General features: G+C 45.7%; 1 protein-coding gene across 2 annotated transcripts in view; it reads right to left on the bottom strand.

The window, feature by feature from the left end:
- Positions 1-17,847, bottom strand: part of PIEZO1 (piezo type mechanosensitive ion channel component 1 (Er blood group)) — a 179,981-nt gene that overhangs the window by 48,980 nt on the left and 113,154 nt on the right. For both annotated transcript variants that reach the window (XM_074201216.1, XM_074201207.1), the window contains exons 6-14: positions 13,143-13,305; positions 12,242-12,455; positions 10,566-10,737; positions 10,156-10,245; positions 9,220-9,307; positions 5,257-5,354; positions 4,103-4,363; positions 3,178-3,289; positions 463-644 (exon numbers count right to left, since the gene is read on the bottom strand). In XM_074201216.1, coding sequence (XP_074057317.1) covers positions 463-644; positions 3,178-3,289; positions 4,103-4,363; positions 5,257-5,354; positions 9,220-9,307; positions 10,156-10,245; positions 10,566-10,737; positions 12,242-12,455; positions 13,143-13,305 — 1,380 coding nt within the window. The remainder of the gene's footprint in view (positions 1-462; positions 645-3,177; positions 3,290-4,102; positions 4,364-5,256; positions 5,355-9,219; positions 9,308-10,155; positions 10,246-10,565; positions 10,738-12,241; positions 12,456-13,142; positions 13,306-17,847) is intronic.

Raw genomic sequence — 17,847 nt, 5'->3', positions numbered from 1 at the left:
GTGTCTCAAGATTGGGGTGTAGAGAGAGCTGGGAAGATCCACCCTCCTGGGGTTTAGATTGACACATGAACCAGGACCACCATATCTTGGTAGTCGCATATCAGAAAGACACACAGGAGGTGGGAACACCTGCTCAAACTCTTACTTCTGCCATATTTGTAAACTATATTTATGAAAACCAGCTTCGTCTACACTGGCCAGATCCTGAGAGAGATTTCTTTCTTCCTGGCTTTTTTTATTTCCTTTCTGGATTGTTTCCCTGGGATCTGCAGTGAAGGCAGGAGCTTCAAGGGGCACAGGGAATCAGATGTTGAACCCAAGGGCCCTGATTAGTGGGCAGATTTGCCTGCCCACTGAAAGGCAGAGGAGGGCTAGCACCCAGGGACCTGGTAGTGAGTGAGGCAGAGCAGGCTAAGGGAGGGGAAAGATAGACGTGGGCTCACTGCCGCTCAGTCGTGGTACCTGGAAGAGGGTGAGGCAGAGCAGGAAGAGAAACATGTAGACAATTTTGTAGACCACGAGGCGCCCAGCAAAGCTGACTACGATGAACATGCCCGCGCAGACATAGATCCAGTACTTGGCATAGAAGTCTGTCACCAGCTCCCCCAGCTTCTTGAGTAACACCCGGGTCCGTGTGTGCTCCCCTAGGACCAGGGTAGAACAAAAGTGAAGCTGGCAAGTCAAAAGAGATGACCAAGGGGCACTGCCCACCCACACAGACTCTCACACAAACTCCCCATCCATTCATTAATTCAGCAACAAGCATTTATAATGTGCCTACCCTTTGCCAGGCACTGAGGAAACTGAGAAAAACAAAACGAGCCTTGCCCTCATAGCACCTACCTCACAGGGCTGTAGTGATGATCAAATGAGATAATATTTGTAAAGTGCTTCTCACAGTTGCCTAGGGGCATCTAGGTGGGCACGGAGCACTGGGCTGGGAATCAGGAAGACTCAGCTTCCTGAATTCAAATTTGGGCTCAGACACTTACTAGCTGTTTGACCCTAGTCAAGTCACTTGATTCTGTTTGCTTTAGTTTCCTTATCTGTACAATGAAAGATAGAAACAGCTAGCTGTGTGACTCTGGGAAAGTCACTTGATTCTAGAGAAGGAAATGGTAAATTACTAGCTGTATGACCCTGGGCAAGTCACTTGACCCTGTTTGCCTCAGTTTCTTTATCTGTATGATGTAGTGGAGAAGGAAATGATAAATTATTCCAGTCTCTTTGCCAAGAAAACCCCAAATGAGGTCATGAAGAGCTGTATACAACTGACATGACTCAACAACGAAATAGGACAGTGCTGGACACCTAGTAGGCCCTTCATAAGTGCTTGTTGCTTCCCCTCCTTACAGGCAGTGCTAACATTCTAACAGGAGACAACAAACAATCAGATAAACACAAATTATCTGTGAAGTATGCACTGGCAATTGAGGCTGCAATTCAGAAAAAGATCCTTGAAAGTGTAAGTGATCCTTGAATTGAGCCCTGAATAGATAATGAGACTTGGCAACTGATTGAATATAGGCCGAATCAAGAATGATTCAAAGGGTTCCATTTGTTTAAGGAAAAACAGGAACTCCAGGAAGAGGATGAGTATGATGAGAAAGATATTGAGTTCTATTTGTACACCTTGAGTTTGAGAAGCGTGTATAGTGGGAATGTCTAATAGGCAACTGGTGATGGGGACTGGAGTTCAGATTAGGGCTAATCTGGTAATCACCTACATATAGATAATAGGTGAACCCAAAGGATTATTTGGGGGTCATGCTAACTTCCTTCCCATCTCATCCTTCTTCTAACTACATTCCTGACTTCTACCCTGCTTTCCCCCTTCTCCAACACCTCATTAGGTGTCTGGATCCCAAATCTCATCACTATGCCTCTGGGAATAGAACTGGTATCCAAAGGTCTATATGGTCTGTGCCCTCAAGATTACTCATAGTCTGCCTGCAGAATACAAATGAGGTCAGAGTCATGGGTCTGATCCTATGGTAACTGGCTTTACTGGCCATTCTCTATAGACAACATCATATCCCCCACCTTTCTGTCTTTTCCCAGGCTGTTGTCTCTAGTGTCTGCAATGAACTCCTTCCTCACTTTCACTCCTTAGGGATCCCAGCTTCATTTAAAGTTGTACCTTAGGTGCTAGCTCCTATAAGACCTTTCTTGTTTCCCCCATTCCTTAGTGTTTGCTTGCTTGAAATTACTTTGTATTAATTTTTGCTCATCTTTGTACCTGCATCTCTTCAGTAGCATGTAGGATCCTACGAGGGACTGTTGGCTGTCAGCACCAAGGACAGTGCCCAGCATAAAGCTGGGGCTTAATCAATGCCTGTTGAATTCCATTGACTTAAATTTTATGTAGAATTTAACTCTCAATAGCCCCTCAACATGCCTGTGAGGTATACAGGACAAGAATTTTTATCCCCTTTTAAAGATGAGAAAATCGACTTTCTCAGAGTTTGTGAACTGCTCGAGCCTACTCCTGATCGGTGGTTGTTAAAATATTCCAATACTCATCCTTGGGCTGACATAAATTTAGGGCTGACGGGAGCTCAGAGGCCATCAAGTCAACCTCCTCATTTTGCAGATGAGGAAACTGAGACCGAGGAAGGCAAAATTACTTTACCAATTACTATGTCAGAGATAGACTTTGAACCCATGTCCTCTGTTCCCAGAGTCAGTGCTCTTTCTATTGTGTCCTTCTGGCTCATATCTAGACTCATTTATCCAGACCTCCTGCAAGGGCATCTATGGGGGGAGTTGTAATTCAGCTCTGGAAAATGGCAGAGCTAGCCAAGACCTTTTACTTGATCACTGGAATGGGAGTTTGTGGTCCCAGGTTTTCTAGAGCAGAAAGACCCTTCTCTGGGCTTGTTTCTTCCTTTGTAAAATGAAGTGCTTGGACTAACTAAAAGACCCCTGAGGTTCTGACATTCTGTACTGTCCTCCTTCATGGCAATGCTTGGCATATCTATGACTGAAGTTGCTTGGGATCTCTAGTCTGGGAAAGGAAACTTGGTCTCTACTTTCTGTCCCTAATTGTCACTCTCACCCCCACCATCACCTCCAACCCTTCTCTTAATTCCAGGGAGTCTTAGCTGTGGCTGAGACTTCAGGACCTGCATCTCTTGAGTAGCCCTGCTAGAATTCACCCCCAGAGCCCCCACTCACCAAATTCACTCACGGTGACTTCCCGGAGGGTAGTTGGAGGGTGCTTCTTCTTAAGGAGTTTCTCCTTCACAAACTGGCGTAGCAGGAGCCAAAAGGTCAGAGTGCAGAGCAGCTAGGGGGCCAGGAGAAGAGGGGAGATCAGCAGAGGAATGATTAGATCTGGGAACTGTTCTTAGCATCCCAGTGGACTCAGGGCCTGGGGGCCAAGCTGGGGATGGAGGAGAAAGGCAAATTGTGTCTAAAGGGCATATATTCTTTCCATCTCCTCTATCTCCTTCTTCTATTTTTCTTCTCCTCCTTTTTCTCCCTCTTCTCTCTACTTTCTCCTTCCCTTCTGTACCTTCATTTCCTTTCCTTTTTCTCCTTTCTTTCTTCCCTTCTCCTCCTTTCCTTTCTCTCCTCCTCTTCCCTTTCTCTTTACTCACCCCTTCTCCTCCTCCTTTTCTTTTTTCTCATTCTCCTCTCCCCTTCCTTTTTTTCCCTCATCCCATTCTCCTTTTTTTCTCCTGCTTTCTTCTTTCTCCTTCCCACTCCCCTTCCACTCCTTTCCTTTTTCTCTTTTCCCTCTCCCTTCTTCTTCCCCTTTCCCTTTTTCTGCTTTCCCCTCTCCCCTTTCTCTTTCCTTTCCTCCCTTCTTCTTTTGTCCTCCCTCCCTTCTCATCTTTCTACTAATCTTTTCATACTCCCTTCTTTCTCCTCTAATGATAAGACACAGAAACACAGAAATTCACATACACTCTTTGGAGCATATACTAAGAATTCACACATAACTCATACATGCACATGGATCTGCACACAGTACATAGACATCAGCCCCTTCCCACATCCTGGGGCACTTGTGATGATGATCACACTGATACCCCTATATTCACAGTGAAACACCAAAAGTCCCACCCAGAGGGATGTCCAGAGGATAGGCACTGACCATGGCTCCCAGGTGAAGACAGGGGTAGCGAGTGTGTTCCAGGCCCAGCTGGTGCAAGCTCATGAAGCCAACCTTCTTGGGGAGTTCCGGTTCCAGGTCCATGGCCCAAACATATTGCAGGCTACAGAGGGCCAGTCCATAGAGCAGAATAAAGGGGGAACACAACATGGCAAAATGGTGACGGCTCCGAACAATCCAGATGAGGCAGGCCCATAGCAGCAGGACGAAGGTCAGCCAACTGTGGTAGGTGATGCTCCACACCTAAGACACCAGGAAGGTTAGAAGTCAGGAGGGAATGGGTGGCAGGGGCTTCCTGGCCAAAGACTTTGGGGCTAGTGAGAGGGGCAAGGAGCCTCACATTTCTAGATAAACTGGAGAGGAGATAAGTTAAACAAGTTGCCCGCAGTCACAGAGTAAATATTAGTGGCAGAGAAAGGCTTTAAACCCAGGGCCTCTGGACGCCAAGCCAGTGGACAGAGCAGCAGTGACCATCTTTACACAGGGGATACCAAGGTGAAAGGGCAGGTAGTTTTAGGTTATTCCTTGAGTGACCTCCCCCTCTAAGCCTTCAGAAGATTATGTCACCTTCTTTCCCTTGAGCAGCAAGGAAACGAGTGGGAAAAGTTCTAGACTAGGATATGAGACCTGAATTCTCATTCAGGTCCCTGCCCTCTAACTATGTGGCGATGCTTTAAGAAATTTTTCCCATTCTGGGTTTTAGTTTCCTCATCTGCAAAATGAGGAATTTGGAAAAGAGGATGTCTAAGGTCCTTTATCTCTGACATTCTGTGTTCTACAGCCCCTCCCAATTCTGATATTGCGTATTCTAAGATCCTTCCCAGCTCTGACATTCTGCATTCTAAGGTCCCTTCCATCTCTGACATTCTATGTTCTAAGGTTCCTCCCAGTTCTCACATTCTCTGTTCTAAAGCCCCACCCAACTTTGACAATCTATTTTCCTGACTTCCTCAGTGCTGACGTTCTCTATACTATGGTCCTCCTAATTCTGACTTGCCATGTTCTATGTTTTTCCCCAGATTCTAGATCCCTTGGTCTTGAAATTTTATGATTTGATGGCATTTGCAGTTCTTAGGTCCATGGGCAGGGCAGCTCTATCTGGCACCATCTATTCTGCCCCCTCCCCACCTTCTTACCATCATGGCAATGAGAGCACACACATAGCTCTGGTTCATGATGACATGGCCAAGGGCGTGCAGGGGTGAAGTCTCCTTGGGCTCAGTTTGATTACTTCCTAAAAAGGGATGAGGATGGAGGGGAACAGGTCAGAGAATTATGCTTCCCCAACTTTGGCTAGCCACCCCTTCCCCTCCCCCCACTCCATGATCTGGGATCCCATCCTCTATCTGGGTCAGTACTTGAAGGGAATCTGAACCAACACACAAAACCTAGTAAGAAAGAGAGACCCATTGAACCAAGTATGCCCCAGTTTGAGCCAAAGTAAGGTACTTTGGTCCTCTGGATAAAAACTACAAATTAGTTTTGCCATGAAAAATGGTCTCTGAGAAAAAGTGGTGGCGGCGAGGGCCAGGGTCAGAGGAAGGAAGGAAGGAAGGAAAGAAGGAAAGAAGGAAGAGATGGAGGAAGGAAAGGAAGAAATGTGTTTATTTAATTCCTATTATGTGCTAGACACTGTGCTAGCAATATTTTCTCATTTGCTCCTATAATTATCCCTATTTTATAGGTGCTATAATTATCCTTATTTTGCAGATGTGGAAACTGAAGCAGACAGAGGTCAAGTGACTTGGCCAGAGTCACGAAGCTCTAATTTTTCAAAGCTGGATTCAAATTCAGGTCTCCCTAATTCTACGTTTAGTGCTCTAATCACTGTACTACCTCCCTTCTGGGAGTAGGGAAGTAGACAAAGGGAAGAGTGTGAGGGGGATGGGGCAATCCAGGCTGGGGGGACCAAGAAAGGCAGGAGAGGAGAGGGAAGTTAGGACAGGGAGAAAGGAAGCAGATGTGCAGAAGGGAAGAGTAAAGAAGGAACAACTACCCAATAAAATTGCTCATTTTATTGCCCATCTCTCCCAGAAGGGGAGAAAGAGACCACAAAATAATATAAACAAGAAGGAAAAGAAACTTCTTTGAAAGAAAGTCTTTCTCTCACTGGCTCAGTGGGTGGCGTAATGAAGGTTAAAGGGCAGCCCACTCCCAGCACTTCCCAACCCCTTCTGGCCAGCCCACGGCCCTGACCACAGGAGGCCAAGAGGCCCCATCTCCACTACAGTCACAAGACACAAGCGGTGGGAGGGCATGGGAGCTGGTGATCCAGAGAAAGGGATGAGTCAAGCCAAATTCAAGTTGGAGTCTGTTTAGAGCATGGCAAGGAGCCAGGCCTGAAGGAGGAGGCTGGGGGTTCAAGGAAACTCTAGAGATAGGTCCCTGTGGTCAGCAGAGGCTTCCCTCCATAGGCAGCAGCCTCCACACTCCCTGAAGGGCGTCTTACATGCAACTCCCTGGGTTGCCTGCGGGACTCCTCGCTATGGGAAGGTATAGCTAGAGGCAATGACCAGTACCATGCAATTGAAAACTTAGTGGTTTTGAAGTTGGGGTCTTGGGTTCAAATTCTGACTGCTCCTTACTATCTATACTTTCTTGTGCCTCAGTTTCCAAATCTTTAAGACGAGGGGATGGGGATAAAATTCTCTACTAGGTGATAATAATCAGATGTCTGGAAAGAAAAGGGAATAAGAAATGTTGGGCAGGAGAGGCCAAAATCAAGATATGAAGGGAATAACAATGAAAAGCCTACATTTTAAAGTTGACTCACCTCATCTTCAAGCCAATTTCTTTCCATTTTATTAATGAGGAAACTAAGGCAGATAGAGAATCACTAAGAGTCCCTGACTTTGGAGGATCTCTGACCCCAGTCCTGTGCTCTCCCTTCAACACAGGCCATGCCTCAGGATACGCCTGCACCAGCATGATATGACCACCAGGGGGTGGACCTTCTCAACCAGGCAGAGCTGCCATTTTTGGGAGTAATTCATTTTGAAAAGAGATAACTTTTTTATAATTAAAAAAAATTTTTTTTTGAAAAAAAGAAAACTTTTCCAAGGATGAGACTTTAAAGTGGACAGAGTAGGTGGCAGACCTTGTATGGTGAGCAAGAAGTGGGAAAGGCCTTCCTGCTCCCCAAAATACCTCCACCATTTCTCTCTTGACATTACCATTCTTCTTTCTCTGAACTCTCAGTGGTTTGTATAGACTAGGAACTTAATAAAAGTTTAAAATTTGTCCTAAGCAGGGTTTAAAGGCAACTTCCCCTTGCAACAGGAGACCAATCCCGCTTGGGTAGTGGGAGATGAGGAGAGGGCCTGGTGTAATGGAAAGAGTCCTGAATGTAAAGGATTCTTCCTGTGACTCAGGCAAAAGATTCTCCCTTTCCCTTAATTTCCTTATCTACAATGGGAAAAGGGAACTTTTTAAAAATAAAATAATTTTTTGGGGGGACAGGGAAGGTGATTTTGGGTAAGTGACTTTTCCAGGGTCACACAAATATTAAGTGTCTGATATTGGATTTGAACTCAGATCCTCCTGCCTCCAGGGCCAGTACTCTATCCTCTACACCACCTAGCATGCCCTAAAATGAAAATTTTAAAATACAATTAAATCAGTGAAAGTGCCTGATGATTTCTAAGGTCTCTTCCAGTCATAATTCCAAAGATCCTGCAATGGGAATTGTATCCTTTTCTGAGCACTGGAATCCTCATGCAATCCTTCTGGACCAGGTGGAGAGATAGGAGCCAGATGATAGTTAGGTAGATGAATGAGCAGACCCGAAGTAGAATTAATAATGGCTTATGTCAAGATGGTGGAAGGTCTTTAGTGAAGAGTCCTAAGGATCAATTCTTGACCCTGTACTGGTTCATATTTATATCAATGGTTTCAATGAAGGCATAGATGATAAATTGAAGACGATACAAACCTGGGAAGGAGATCTACTATGTGAGGACAAAGGTGCAGAAAGGTCTCTGCAGGCTAGCATTCATTAGATGAAATTTGGCTCGGGTTCAAAAAAAAAACCTGAACTCCCAAGAACAAGATGAAAAAGCTTTTGTGCCTAGATAACAGTTTAGATGAAAAAGATAGAGGGATTTAAGTGAACTGAAATCTCAGCGTGAGTCAGAAGAGATATGGGAACCAAAGAAGTGATTTTGATCTTTTACAGCTTTTAGAAAGCATCTATATTCAATCCTGGATATTACCTTGTAAGAAGAATTCTGATGACTTGCAGAAAATATCTGAAAGGACCTTTAGAGGATCTTTGTCAAATTCTCAGCTCTGGAAAGGATCTAATTCCTGCCAGAGAATCCCAGGATTTAGAACAGGAAGAGGAATAAAGAAGGCATTGGAGGCCATATCACTGATGTTTAATCTGGAGAAGACAACACTCTGGAGAACTGTTATTCACTGTCTTTTGGTCTCCCTGGGGGGTAGCTGTTGGAGGCTGGAGGGTCTTCCATTGGAGGTTGGATGAGTCTTTGGGAATGTAAAGTCTCAAGCTGAGGCAGAACTAGAGGATTTAGGGACTAGGAGGTCCCTCCCAACTCTGCTGGGATCTCTGAGAGTGCATCTGCATAGTGGAAGCAGAGGGTGGCTAGGCCCCGGAAGTCAAACCTTTCCGGCTTTCCCAGTTTGGTCGGCATGGTCAGGTCTGCCCAATGAAGATGGAGCCGTTGCTAGGGCAAGGGAATGACTGCCTTGACCCGCCCCCCCCCATCAGCTAGATCAGAAACAGGGTCTCAACTTTCATCCCAATCATACTCAGACTCTGTAGCATCTCAGCCAAGGGATGTTTCTCAGGTTAGAAAACCAGACTGGGGGGGCGGCTAGGTGGCGCAGTGGATACAGCACTGGCCCTGGAGTCAGGAGGACCCGGGTTCAAATCCGACCTCAGACACTTAATAATAATGACCTAGCTGTGTGGCCTTGGGCAAGCCACTTAACCCTGTTTGCCTTCCAAAAAAAAAAAAAAAAACTAATGAAAAAAGAAAAAAAGAAAACCAGACTGAACGCAGTTACTTGGCAGTGTAACTTGGCAGTGACTCACCCCTTCTGCCATTACCCCTTGACACAGTCTCTTAGACTCTTACCGGGACGAAGCTGGGTCGGCGTCTGGCTGTTCAAGACATGTACAGTACAGTTTTCTGTGGAGTCGGTGGGACTTCCTGGCAGCATGTTCTGGAGGATTAATTCATAATCATAATTCTTGTAGTACTATCCTAAATGTGTTGTGAATTAATTTGATCCTCACCACAACCCTAGGAGGAAGGTCCCCCATTTACAGAGAAGGAAACTGAGGCAAACAGATTTTTTTTTGAGTGCCCAAGATGACACTGCTAATAAGTGTCTGAGGTCACATTTGAACTCAGATCTTTCTGACTACAGGTCAGACACTCCATTTATTGGACTACCAGTTCCCTCTCAGAGGGAGAAGTCCTCATCCCAAAGGGCAGGGAGTGAGCTCCTATGAGCGCCAGGGAGGGGAAGATATGTGATTGTAGGGGGACCCTAAGGGCAGGAGAAAATAATAGGGAAATAGTTCAGGTCCAGCTCAGTTATTAGAGTCCCTGTCCCCCTCCTACCAGCCCAGGACCCTAGAACCCCCCCAGAATCAAGGACAATGAGATAAAAAGGCTGGATTCCTGCCTCCTTACGTAGCTGCCTCTCTCTAGACCAGGAGCACTTAACCTTATGTCCCAGACCTCTCTGCCAACTGGGGGAAACCTGGAGACTTCTTCTCAGAATCAGGGTTTTAGATAATTGAAGAAAATGCTCAGTTTTAGTTAGAGGTGACTAAAGAAAAAGATCCTTTTTCCTTCTCCAGGTTCCGGGATCCCCTGGAACTTCTCCAGGGATAAGAAACCCAAGAATTGATCTCAGGTACCAGGGGAAGATCTCCTGCTCAAGAATCAGCTCTAAACTGTTCCCTTCTCTGCTCCTTCCCCACTGCTCCGAGTTAGGTCTTCAGGGAGGGTTCCCTGGGGACAGGCTCACCCAAGAGAGCCAGAAGGATGGCAGATGCTCACCTTGGTTTCCTCCGTGGCTCGGCTCCTCCCCCTGGGTGCCTGGCCTACCTCCATTAGCTCCACTTCTTGCTCTCCCTCGGCATCCTCCTTCTGATTCATGGAAGGTGGAAAATAATAAAAACTCATTTCCTTGGCACCTTTAAGTTTTATAAAATGTTTTTTCCCTAAGAACCCTATGATGGTTAGGACTGTGCCCATTTCACAGATGAGAAAATAGACTCTAAAAGCTATTTGGCTGGCCCAGGATCACATAGCTTATCAATGCATGAGATGGGTCCAGAAAAAGGCATTGCCCTCTTTCCGACACTTAAAGGGCAGAGGCACCATTCCCTCCTGGCATCATTCTCCCCTTTCCCAGAAGAGCCTGGGGCCGCCCTCTCACCAGCATCCTGGGCTCAGCCCAGGCTCACCTGGTTAGAAGAGTCCAGCCTCCTTAGTGTGAGCAGCAAGGCCACAGTGTAGTAGAGTAGCAGCAGGACGCCCGGATTGGCATAGACAGGCCAGTCGTGGTTGGTGTTAAGGACTAGGGCATTGGGGTTGGAGCAGTTGGCGAGGCTGACAATGTCCTTGAGACCAAAAACCCTAGAATGGAGAGGCAGAAGAATCAAGGCAGGTGAGAGGTGGGGGGTCCCTACCCCAAGAGAAAGAGAAGGCAGCTCGGGGGAGGGGAGATGGAAGTTCAGGGCAAGGGGAGATGGGAGCTCAGGGTAAGGGGTGATAGAAGCTCAGAGAGAAGGAAAGATGGGGCTCAGGTCCGGGAGATGATAGAAGTCTAGTCAGGTAGATACTAGGGAAATAGGTGGTGATAGAGATTTGGGGTGGAGGGGAGGATATAGGTGCTTGTAGCTGGTGAGGAAAGATGAGATCTCTGGGGAAAGGGAAATGAGAGTTCAATGGCAGGATATTATAAAGACTCAACTTTGGAGAAGAAATGGGAAGTGGGGATAGGGATGTGTGGATGGAGAGTTATAATAAAATAACTAGTACTTCTATAGAGATTTAAGACTTGCAAAGAGCTTTATAAATGTCACATTTTATCCTATATAATCCTAGGTGGTAGGTGCTAATATTATACCCATTTTAAAGATGAGGAAACTGAGGCACAAGGAGGTTTTTGAATTGCCCAGGTTCACCCAGGCCGGATTTCAACTCAGATTTTCCTGACTCTAGTTCTGGGCTCTACCTATTGCACCACCTAGCACTCATGTAGCTAATCTGAGAAAGACACTCAGAACTAGGAAGGGAGACTAAAATCGAGAATCAGAGGAGATGTGGAAGCTCTTGGATGGCCAGGGATGGAAACTTGGAAAAAGATAGGAGTTCAGGGAATGAGGAGACTCAGGGGTTGATACTAAGGTCGGGACTTGTGAGGGGTGGAGGAGGTCTCATGATCTGTACCCCTTTCCAACACTTCATCCCACATTTTAGATTTCATGTAAGAAGTCTCTAATTACAAGACTGTGGAGTGACTCATGATCTGTTTTTTATAAAGCATGAGGGGCCTGAGGAACTAAGGGGAGGGGAGTGTGGGGAAGGGGGGTCGCAGAAAGGGTCCTCAGTCCCACGCTAAGGCCCATTCCAAGTAGGCTGAGTTTCACACCCTGTGCTTGTCTCCCAGAGTTAGGTCCCTCCGCACCTTCACCTCAACTCCATTCCTGGCCAGTTTCCACAAAGCTTCAGGACCATCTGGCAGCCCCCCTCCTCCCATTTCCCCCCTCCTCTGTTCCCAAACTCTGCAGAGAGGTGGGAGATCATGGGTGTGGAATGTCTCATCAGCTGTCAAATACAATGAGTCTCCACAAGTTCCCACCACCCACTTTGTGATAAAGGAAGCCTCCATGAAAATGGGAGTTGAGCCTGGGAATGAGAATATTCGAGAATGATTGTACAATAAAAACAAAAAGCATCACTAAAATGCATTTCAATCCAAGTTCTTTAGAGGGTATGAAGTCTATCTTGGCTTGGCTTCAGTCCCAGGACTTTGGACAACTGGAATGGGGCAGAGGTTGGGTCCAGCTGCTGAGCTATTTGGAAACCTGACCATAGATGGGCTTTCCCAAGGGGTTGGTTGTCTGCACCCCCTTACCTGGCCCAGATGCCAGCAGGTGGGAGCAGTGTCTGAACAAAGGACGTCTGATAGCAGTAGAGGCAAAGGAGGTGGCCACCGGAGAAGCAGCCAACCATCACGCAGAGGGTATTGAAGCCCAGGTGACTGATGGGGAAGTGGCAGGCCCACCAGGTGCAGAGGCCCAGGAACAGCAAATAGTAGATGCTGGAGAAGGCAGACGGCAAAGTGATGCCTGTAGAAAGACAAGAGACCCCTCCAGACCTGTGCTCACAGCAGCGGGAGGGAGATGGGAAAGCATGGGAGGCATCTCATGGGCATCCCGGTCTTCCCTTGGCATCTCAGAAGCACAGTGTTTGAGAGGAAGGAGAGACTTTGGTGGTCACTCAGCCCAGCTCATCTAGAGCTTCCTCTAGGCTAGAGGGCTGGGAACCTCTTCTACTTCTGCCTCCACACACAGTTAGCTTTGCCAAAAAGGATCTTGGGCATTATGGACGGTTAGTGCCAGAAGGAGCCTTATGGATCATCTACTTGAACTACCTTTCATTTGAGCAAAGAAAAAACTGAGGTTCTATTAGGGGCAGTGACTTGTCCAAGGTGACAAAAGTAGTCAGGGACTGGACTGAGATTTGAAATCTGGTTTCCTAACTTCCGCTCCTCCCACCTCCAGGATCACCTAATCTTGACTCACTCTATGTGGGCACACAAGTGGAGCTCCCCAAGTGTGGCTTAGGTAGGGTGGTAGGAAATTGCATGCCAGAGAGGTCCCACGTTCCAGCCCTGTTCCTTAGGATTGGGGTAAGGATCGAAGGCCACAGTCCTTAAAAATTCCTTTGCTTCTTAGCTGATGCCCAGGTGGGGAATGCCCTGCCCTAGGCATGGTTCAGTCCAGGGTCTCAGGGTCGATGCCCAGAGTAGGTACCTGCCAGTGCCAGTAACACGATGGCCAGAGTATTTCCCATCGCTTTCAGCAGCCAGTGGACGGTGACCCTGAGCTTCACGGCCAGGCGAGATGCCCGATTTGAGGTTTCCTCTGGAATTCCTTGTGGTTGATGGTTGGCATTGGTCTCCCTCTCATCATTGTCCTGAATTCAAGAGCAAGAAGGGGAGAAGGAGGAAGAAAGGGAGAATGAGGGGAAGAGAGAGAGAAGGATGGAGGGAGGGAAGGAGGAAGGAAGAAAGAAAGGGAAAGAGGGTGTGAGGGAAATAGGAAAGAAGGGTAAAAGAGGGAGAGTGAGGAGCAGAAGAAGGGTTAATTCATTGAATTTAGGGTAGGAAAAAACCTTAAAGATCATCTAGTTCATTTTAACAGTGAGTCCTAGAGAGAGGAAGCAACGCAGATGGTCCTAGGGAGTGTTACTAGTCTTCAATCACTTAGTTTTTCTTCAAATCACAACCCACATGGCTACCTGCTCCCTCTTCCATTCTCAGCCTGTGGGTGGGGCATCCTGATCTTTCCCAAGCTGGGGTTACCTTTCCTGTCCTGCAGGGCTAGGGATCTGAGTTGTTTATGAAGGTGACAAATAAGAGACTCATTTTTTCCTTAACCCTGTCTCCTGGGCTTCTAAAGCAGAGATATCTTCCCCTTGGCTTTGGAGAATAAATGCTACCAATGGGAAAGCATCTGCCATGGACTGAATTTTGTTTTGTCTTGGTACACTGGAGTCTTGGGCAATCTGACCCATGTCAGATGATCATTACAAGCATTTAAAATTTTTAAATCTTTTTTTCAATTTTCAAGCATTCATTTACTTCTCTCTCCCTCCCAGTCATCCTCCCCCTCCCCCTCCCCCTCCCCCTTTCTATTGGGAAAAAAAAAGAAAAACCAAATCCCTGGAACAAATATGAGGAACAGAAGAAGGATTAATTCATTGAATCTAGGGTAGGGGAAAAAACCATGGAGATCATCCAGTTAAGCTTTCCCCTTCATTTTGACAGGTGAGTCCTAGAGAGGAAGCAACACAGATGTAGCAGAAAAGCCAGAATCCAAAGCCACATCCTCTGACTACAAAGCTTCTGCTCTTTCCATCATGACAGTCTCAATGGGCTAGAGCTCCCTTAATTCCCACATCCCTTCCTATGCCTAGTTCGCCATCCCCTCCTGCAGCTACTTGTTCAGGACTGGCATCAATTTTCAAGCATTCATTTTTTCTCTCTCCCTCCCATTCATCTTCTTCCTCCTTTTTATTGGGGAAAAAATAAAGAAAAGCCAAATCCCTATAACAAATATGCCGAGTCAAATACAATCAATTTCTACATTGACCAAAAATGTGTTTTGCTTAGCATCCTGAATCCATCATCTCTCTTGTCAGGTACTGGACAATATACAGTTCTACCTTCTATATTGTGAGGATTTGGGGCCCTGTGATCTGGAAATCTGAGAAAAAATTTTGTTCCTCCCTTTTATCCCAGAAAAAAATTTGAATTTTTTTTTACTTTTTCTTCATGGAGTATTAACAATAGCTTATTGTAAAATTGGGGTTAAATATTGTTATACAATACTATACACATAATTTTATGCATTTCTGAATTTTTAAATGTTGTCTGTGTCTTCTGCTGGCCTTTGTGAGTGTTTTTTGTGACTTCCACAAAACTCCTCCCAAATTCCCATTTAATTTCTTATGCCAGCCTGCTATCTGTAAAAACTTTAATGGAGAAAATCAACATGGAAGGAATAACTGTATTTCATGGGTTCTCAGGAATTGTGTTTTATTATCTGATATTGTGTTATTGATTATTGCATTGTTTTTTGCCAATTCAACAGTGTGTCACACTGTTTCCCCCCCATGCCCTCCACCCCTTTCCTCTTAAATCTCTTCCATCAGCTAATCTGGGCACTCCGGGGCAAACCTAAGACCCTCCAGACTGACTTCTTGCCTTGCAATAGCTGTGACCACCCTCCCACAACCACCCAAATCCTTCCTCCTTCATGACCAGAGCTGTTGGTATGGTGTGACACACACACACACAGACACATACAGGAAAAGATCAGGAATCTTCTGTCTGGAGAACAAGGTCAATCTATCCAGTGAGGAAAGAATTTTTCTTAACAGGCATTCCGAATCACTATTGATAAAGTTCTGATTTGGTCCAATCATTGTTTGGAATTCGAATGGAAAAGCGACTGCCATAAATCCCTTTGACCCAATGCTTGCACTCGAGACCACTGATAGCCCACAGGGGTAAAACTAGGACAGAACTCCATAGACAGCAAAATAATGATTTTGCAAGGCAAACGGCGTTAAGTGGCTTGCCCAAGGCCACACAGCTAGGGAATTATTAAGTGTCTGAGACCGCATTTGAACCCAGGTACTCCTGACTCCAGGGCCGGTGCTCTATCCACTGCACCACCTAACCGCCCCATTTGGGATTTTCTTAGCAAAGAAGGTTTGTCATTTCCTATTCATTTAATAGAGGAGGAAACAGAGGCAAACAGAGTTAGGTGACTTGCCCAGGTCACACAGCTAGTAAGTGTCTGAAGTCAGATTTGAACTCACAAAGATGAGTCTTCCTGTTTCTAAGCCCAGTACTCTATCCATCGCACCATCTACCTGTCCCTATTCCACTGACTTCGAATACAGTAAGTAGAGCCAAGAATATTAATAAACACAACCAGAAAGGAAAGACATTAGAACTGACCAATTCTGTACAATTCTGTGCAATTCTGTTTGCTGCTGAGGGGAGAGGGTGGAAGGAAATTATGTAACTTAAAATATGCATATGCATGTGGATGAAGGTTGAAAAACTTTCATAATATGTAATTGGAAAAATAAAATAACAATTGAGAGGAAAAAAAGAAAAACCTTATCAGTTCTATGACCCTTCCTAGGAAATAGATGGTGGACCACAGGAACCATCATTAGGCGTCAGCATCACCATCACCAACGTTTATATAGGGTTGAAAGGACTGCAAAGCTCTATATATGCTTCAGTCTCATTTGTCAGTGAACTATATGTCACTCTGACTTGTTAAACTTCACTCTATTACAATCAAGGGTTCTACCTGTAAAATCTGAGTGGTGCCATGCATAGAACTCTTGGGATTGGAGTTAGGAGGACCTGAGTCAAATACTACGTCAGATACTAGTTCTGTGACCTTCTGTCTGCCTCATTCCCTCTCTCTTTAAAGGGGAATAATAATACCCCCCCATCACCCAGAGATATTGTGAGGATCAAATGAGATAATAGATTTAAAATGCTACATAAAAGCTGCTCATTGGTGAGGCAGAGGGGTTGAAGTATAAAATTTGTAAATGACGCTGATGGGATTTTGGGGGGAGGGTTTCTTTTAAAACTTCAATAAAATGTTTTTAAGGGGCGGCTAGGTGGCGTAGTGGATAGAGCACCGGCCTTGGAGTCAGGAGTACCTGGGTTCAAATCCAATCTCAGACACTTAATAATTACCTAGCTGTGTGGTCTTGGGCAAGCCACTTAACCCCATTTGCCTTGCAAAAAAACCTAAAAAGAAAAAAAAATAAAATGTTTTTAAATATGAGTTTCTCCCTGTGGAGGAGAGGACACTTGACTTTTGAGGAGAGGGGCAAAAAGAAAAGGTCATGAGTTCTATTTTATTCACCAAGGCCTATATGTTAATGGATGGGACTTGCAGCATGAAAAGAAACTTTTTAAAAACCCTGAGGTTTCTGAAGTCAAAAAATCATATTTGTGAGTGGGAAGGGCTTTATGTTAGTGGGAACCTGGGATTGAGTACTAGATCTCATGATATTAGAACCAGAGAGCTCCCACAAGAGATGGAAGGAGGCGATTTTCAAAAAAGAGAAAAAAAAGGTTAGTTCCACCCAAAAAGTAAATTTCTGGACGTCATTACTGGGAAATATGGTACATGTTGAAAAGAGCAGGGAGGAATCAAGACCACAGATATATAGTGGACAAGACCTTAGAGGTTACTTAGTTCAATCCTATCATATTAGAAATAAGGAATTTGAGGATGTTTGAGAGGAAATGACTGAGGTCACACAGGGAGGAAGTAGCTGAGCCAGACCCAAACCCCAGTCTTGGAACCCCAAATCTAACCTTCTGAATTCTATCCTGATAGACAATACTTGTGACATTTAACCTAGATGTTCTCTTTTTTTTCTTTTTTCTTTTTTTTAATCTAAGGTCTTTCCCACATCTCAGTCTGACTGAAGGAGAAAAAAGATCATGGTCTCCCTTTGCATCCGGGGCCATCTCCAGTCATCCTGGCCCATGTCAGGCCACTGGACCCAGATGACTCTGGAGGGAAAAAAGGCCCTCTTAAAGCATGAAGGCCAAACAAAATGACCATACCAACAGCTCTGACCATGGAGGAGGAAGGATTTGGGTGGTTGTGGGAGAGTGGTCACAGCTATTGCAAGGCAGGAAGTCAGTCTGGAGGGTCTTGGGCTTGTCCCAGAGTGCCCAGATTGGCTGATGGAAGACATTCAAGAGGAAAGGGGTGGAGGGCATGGGGGGGGGAAACAGTGGTGAAAAAAGTCACATGTGAAGTTGCCTCATGCCAACATTCCCACCCACCCTCTGGCCCAAGCACTGGGAAATCCCACTGAGAGGTCTACCGTGGAATATTATGATGTTTGAGGAGGAGGGGGAGAGGGTTGGTACAGAGTATGTGTCTGATGGGAAAGGCA

Source organism: Macrotis lagotis, chromosome 1, assembly GCF_037893015.1.
Source record: "Macrotis lagotis isolate mMagLag1 chromosome 1, bilby.v1.9.chrom.fasta, whole genome shotgun sequence".
Classification (NCBI taxonomy): Eukaryota; Metazoa; Chordata; class Mammalia; order Peramelemorphia; family Peramelidae; genus Macrotis; species Macrotis lagotis.
This window is presented reverse-complemented; position numbering and strand designations above follow the sequence as displayed.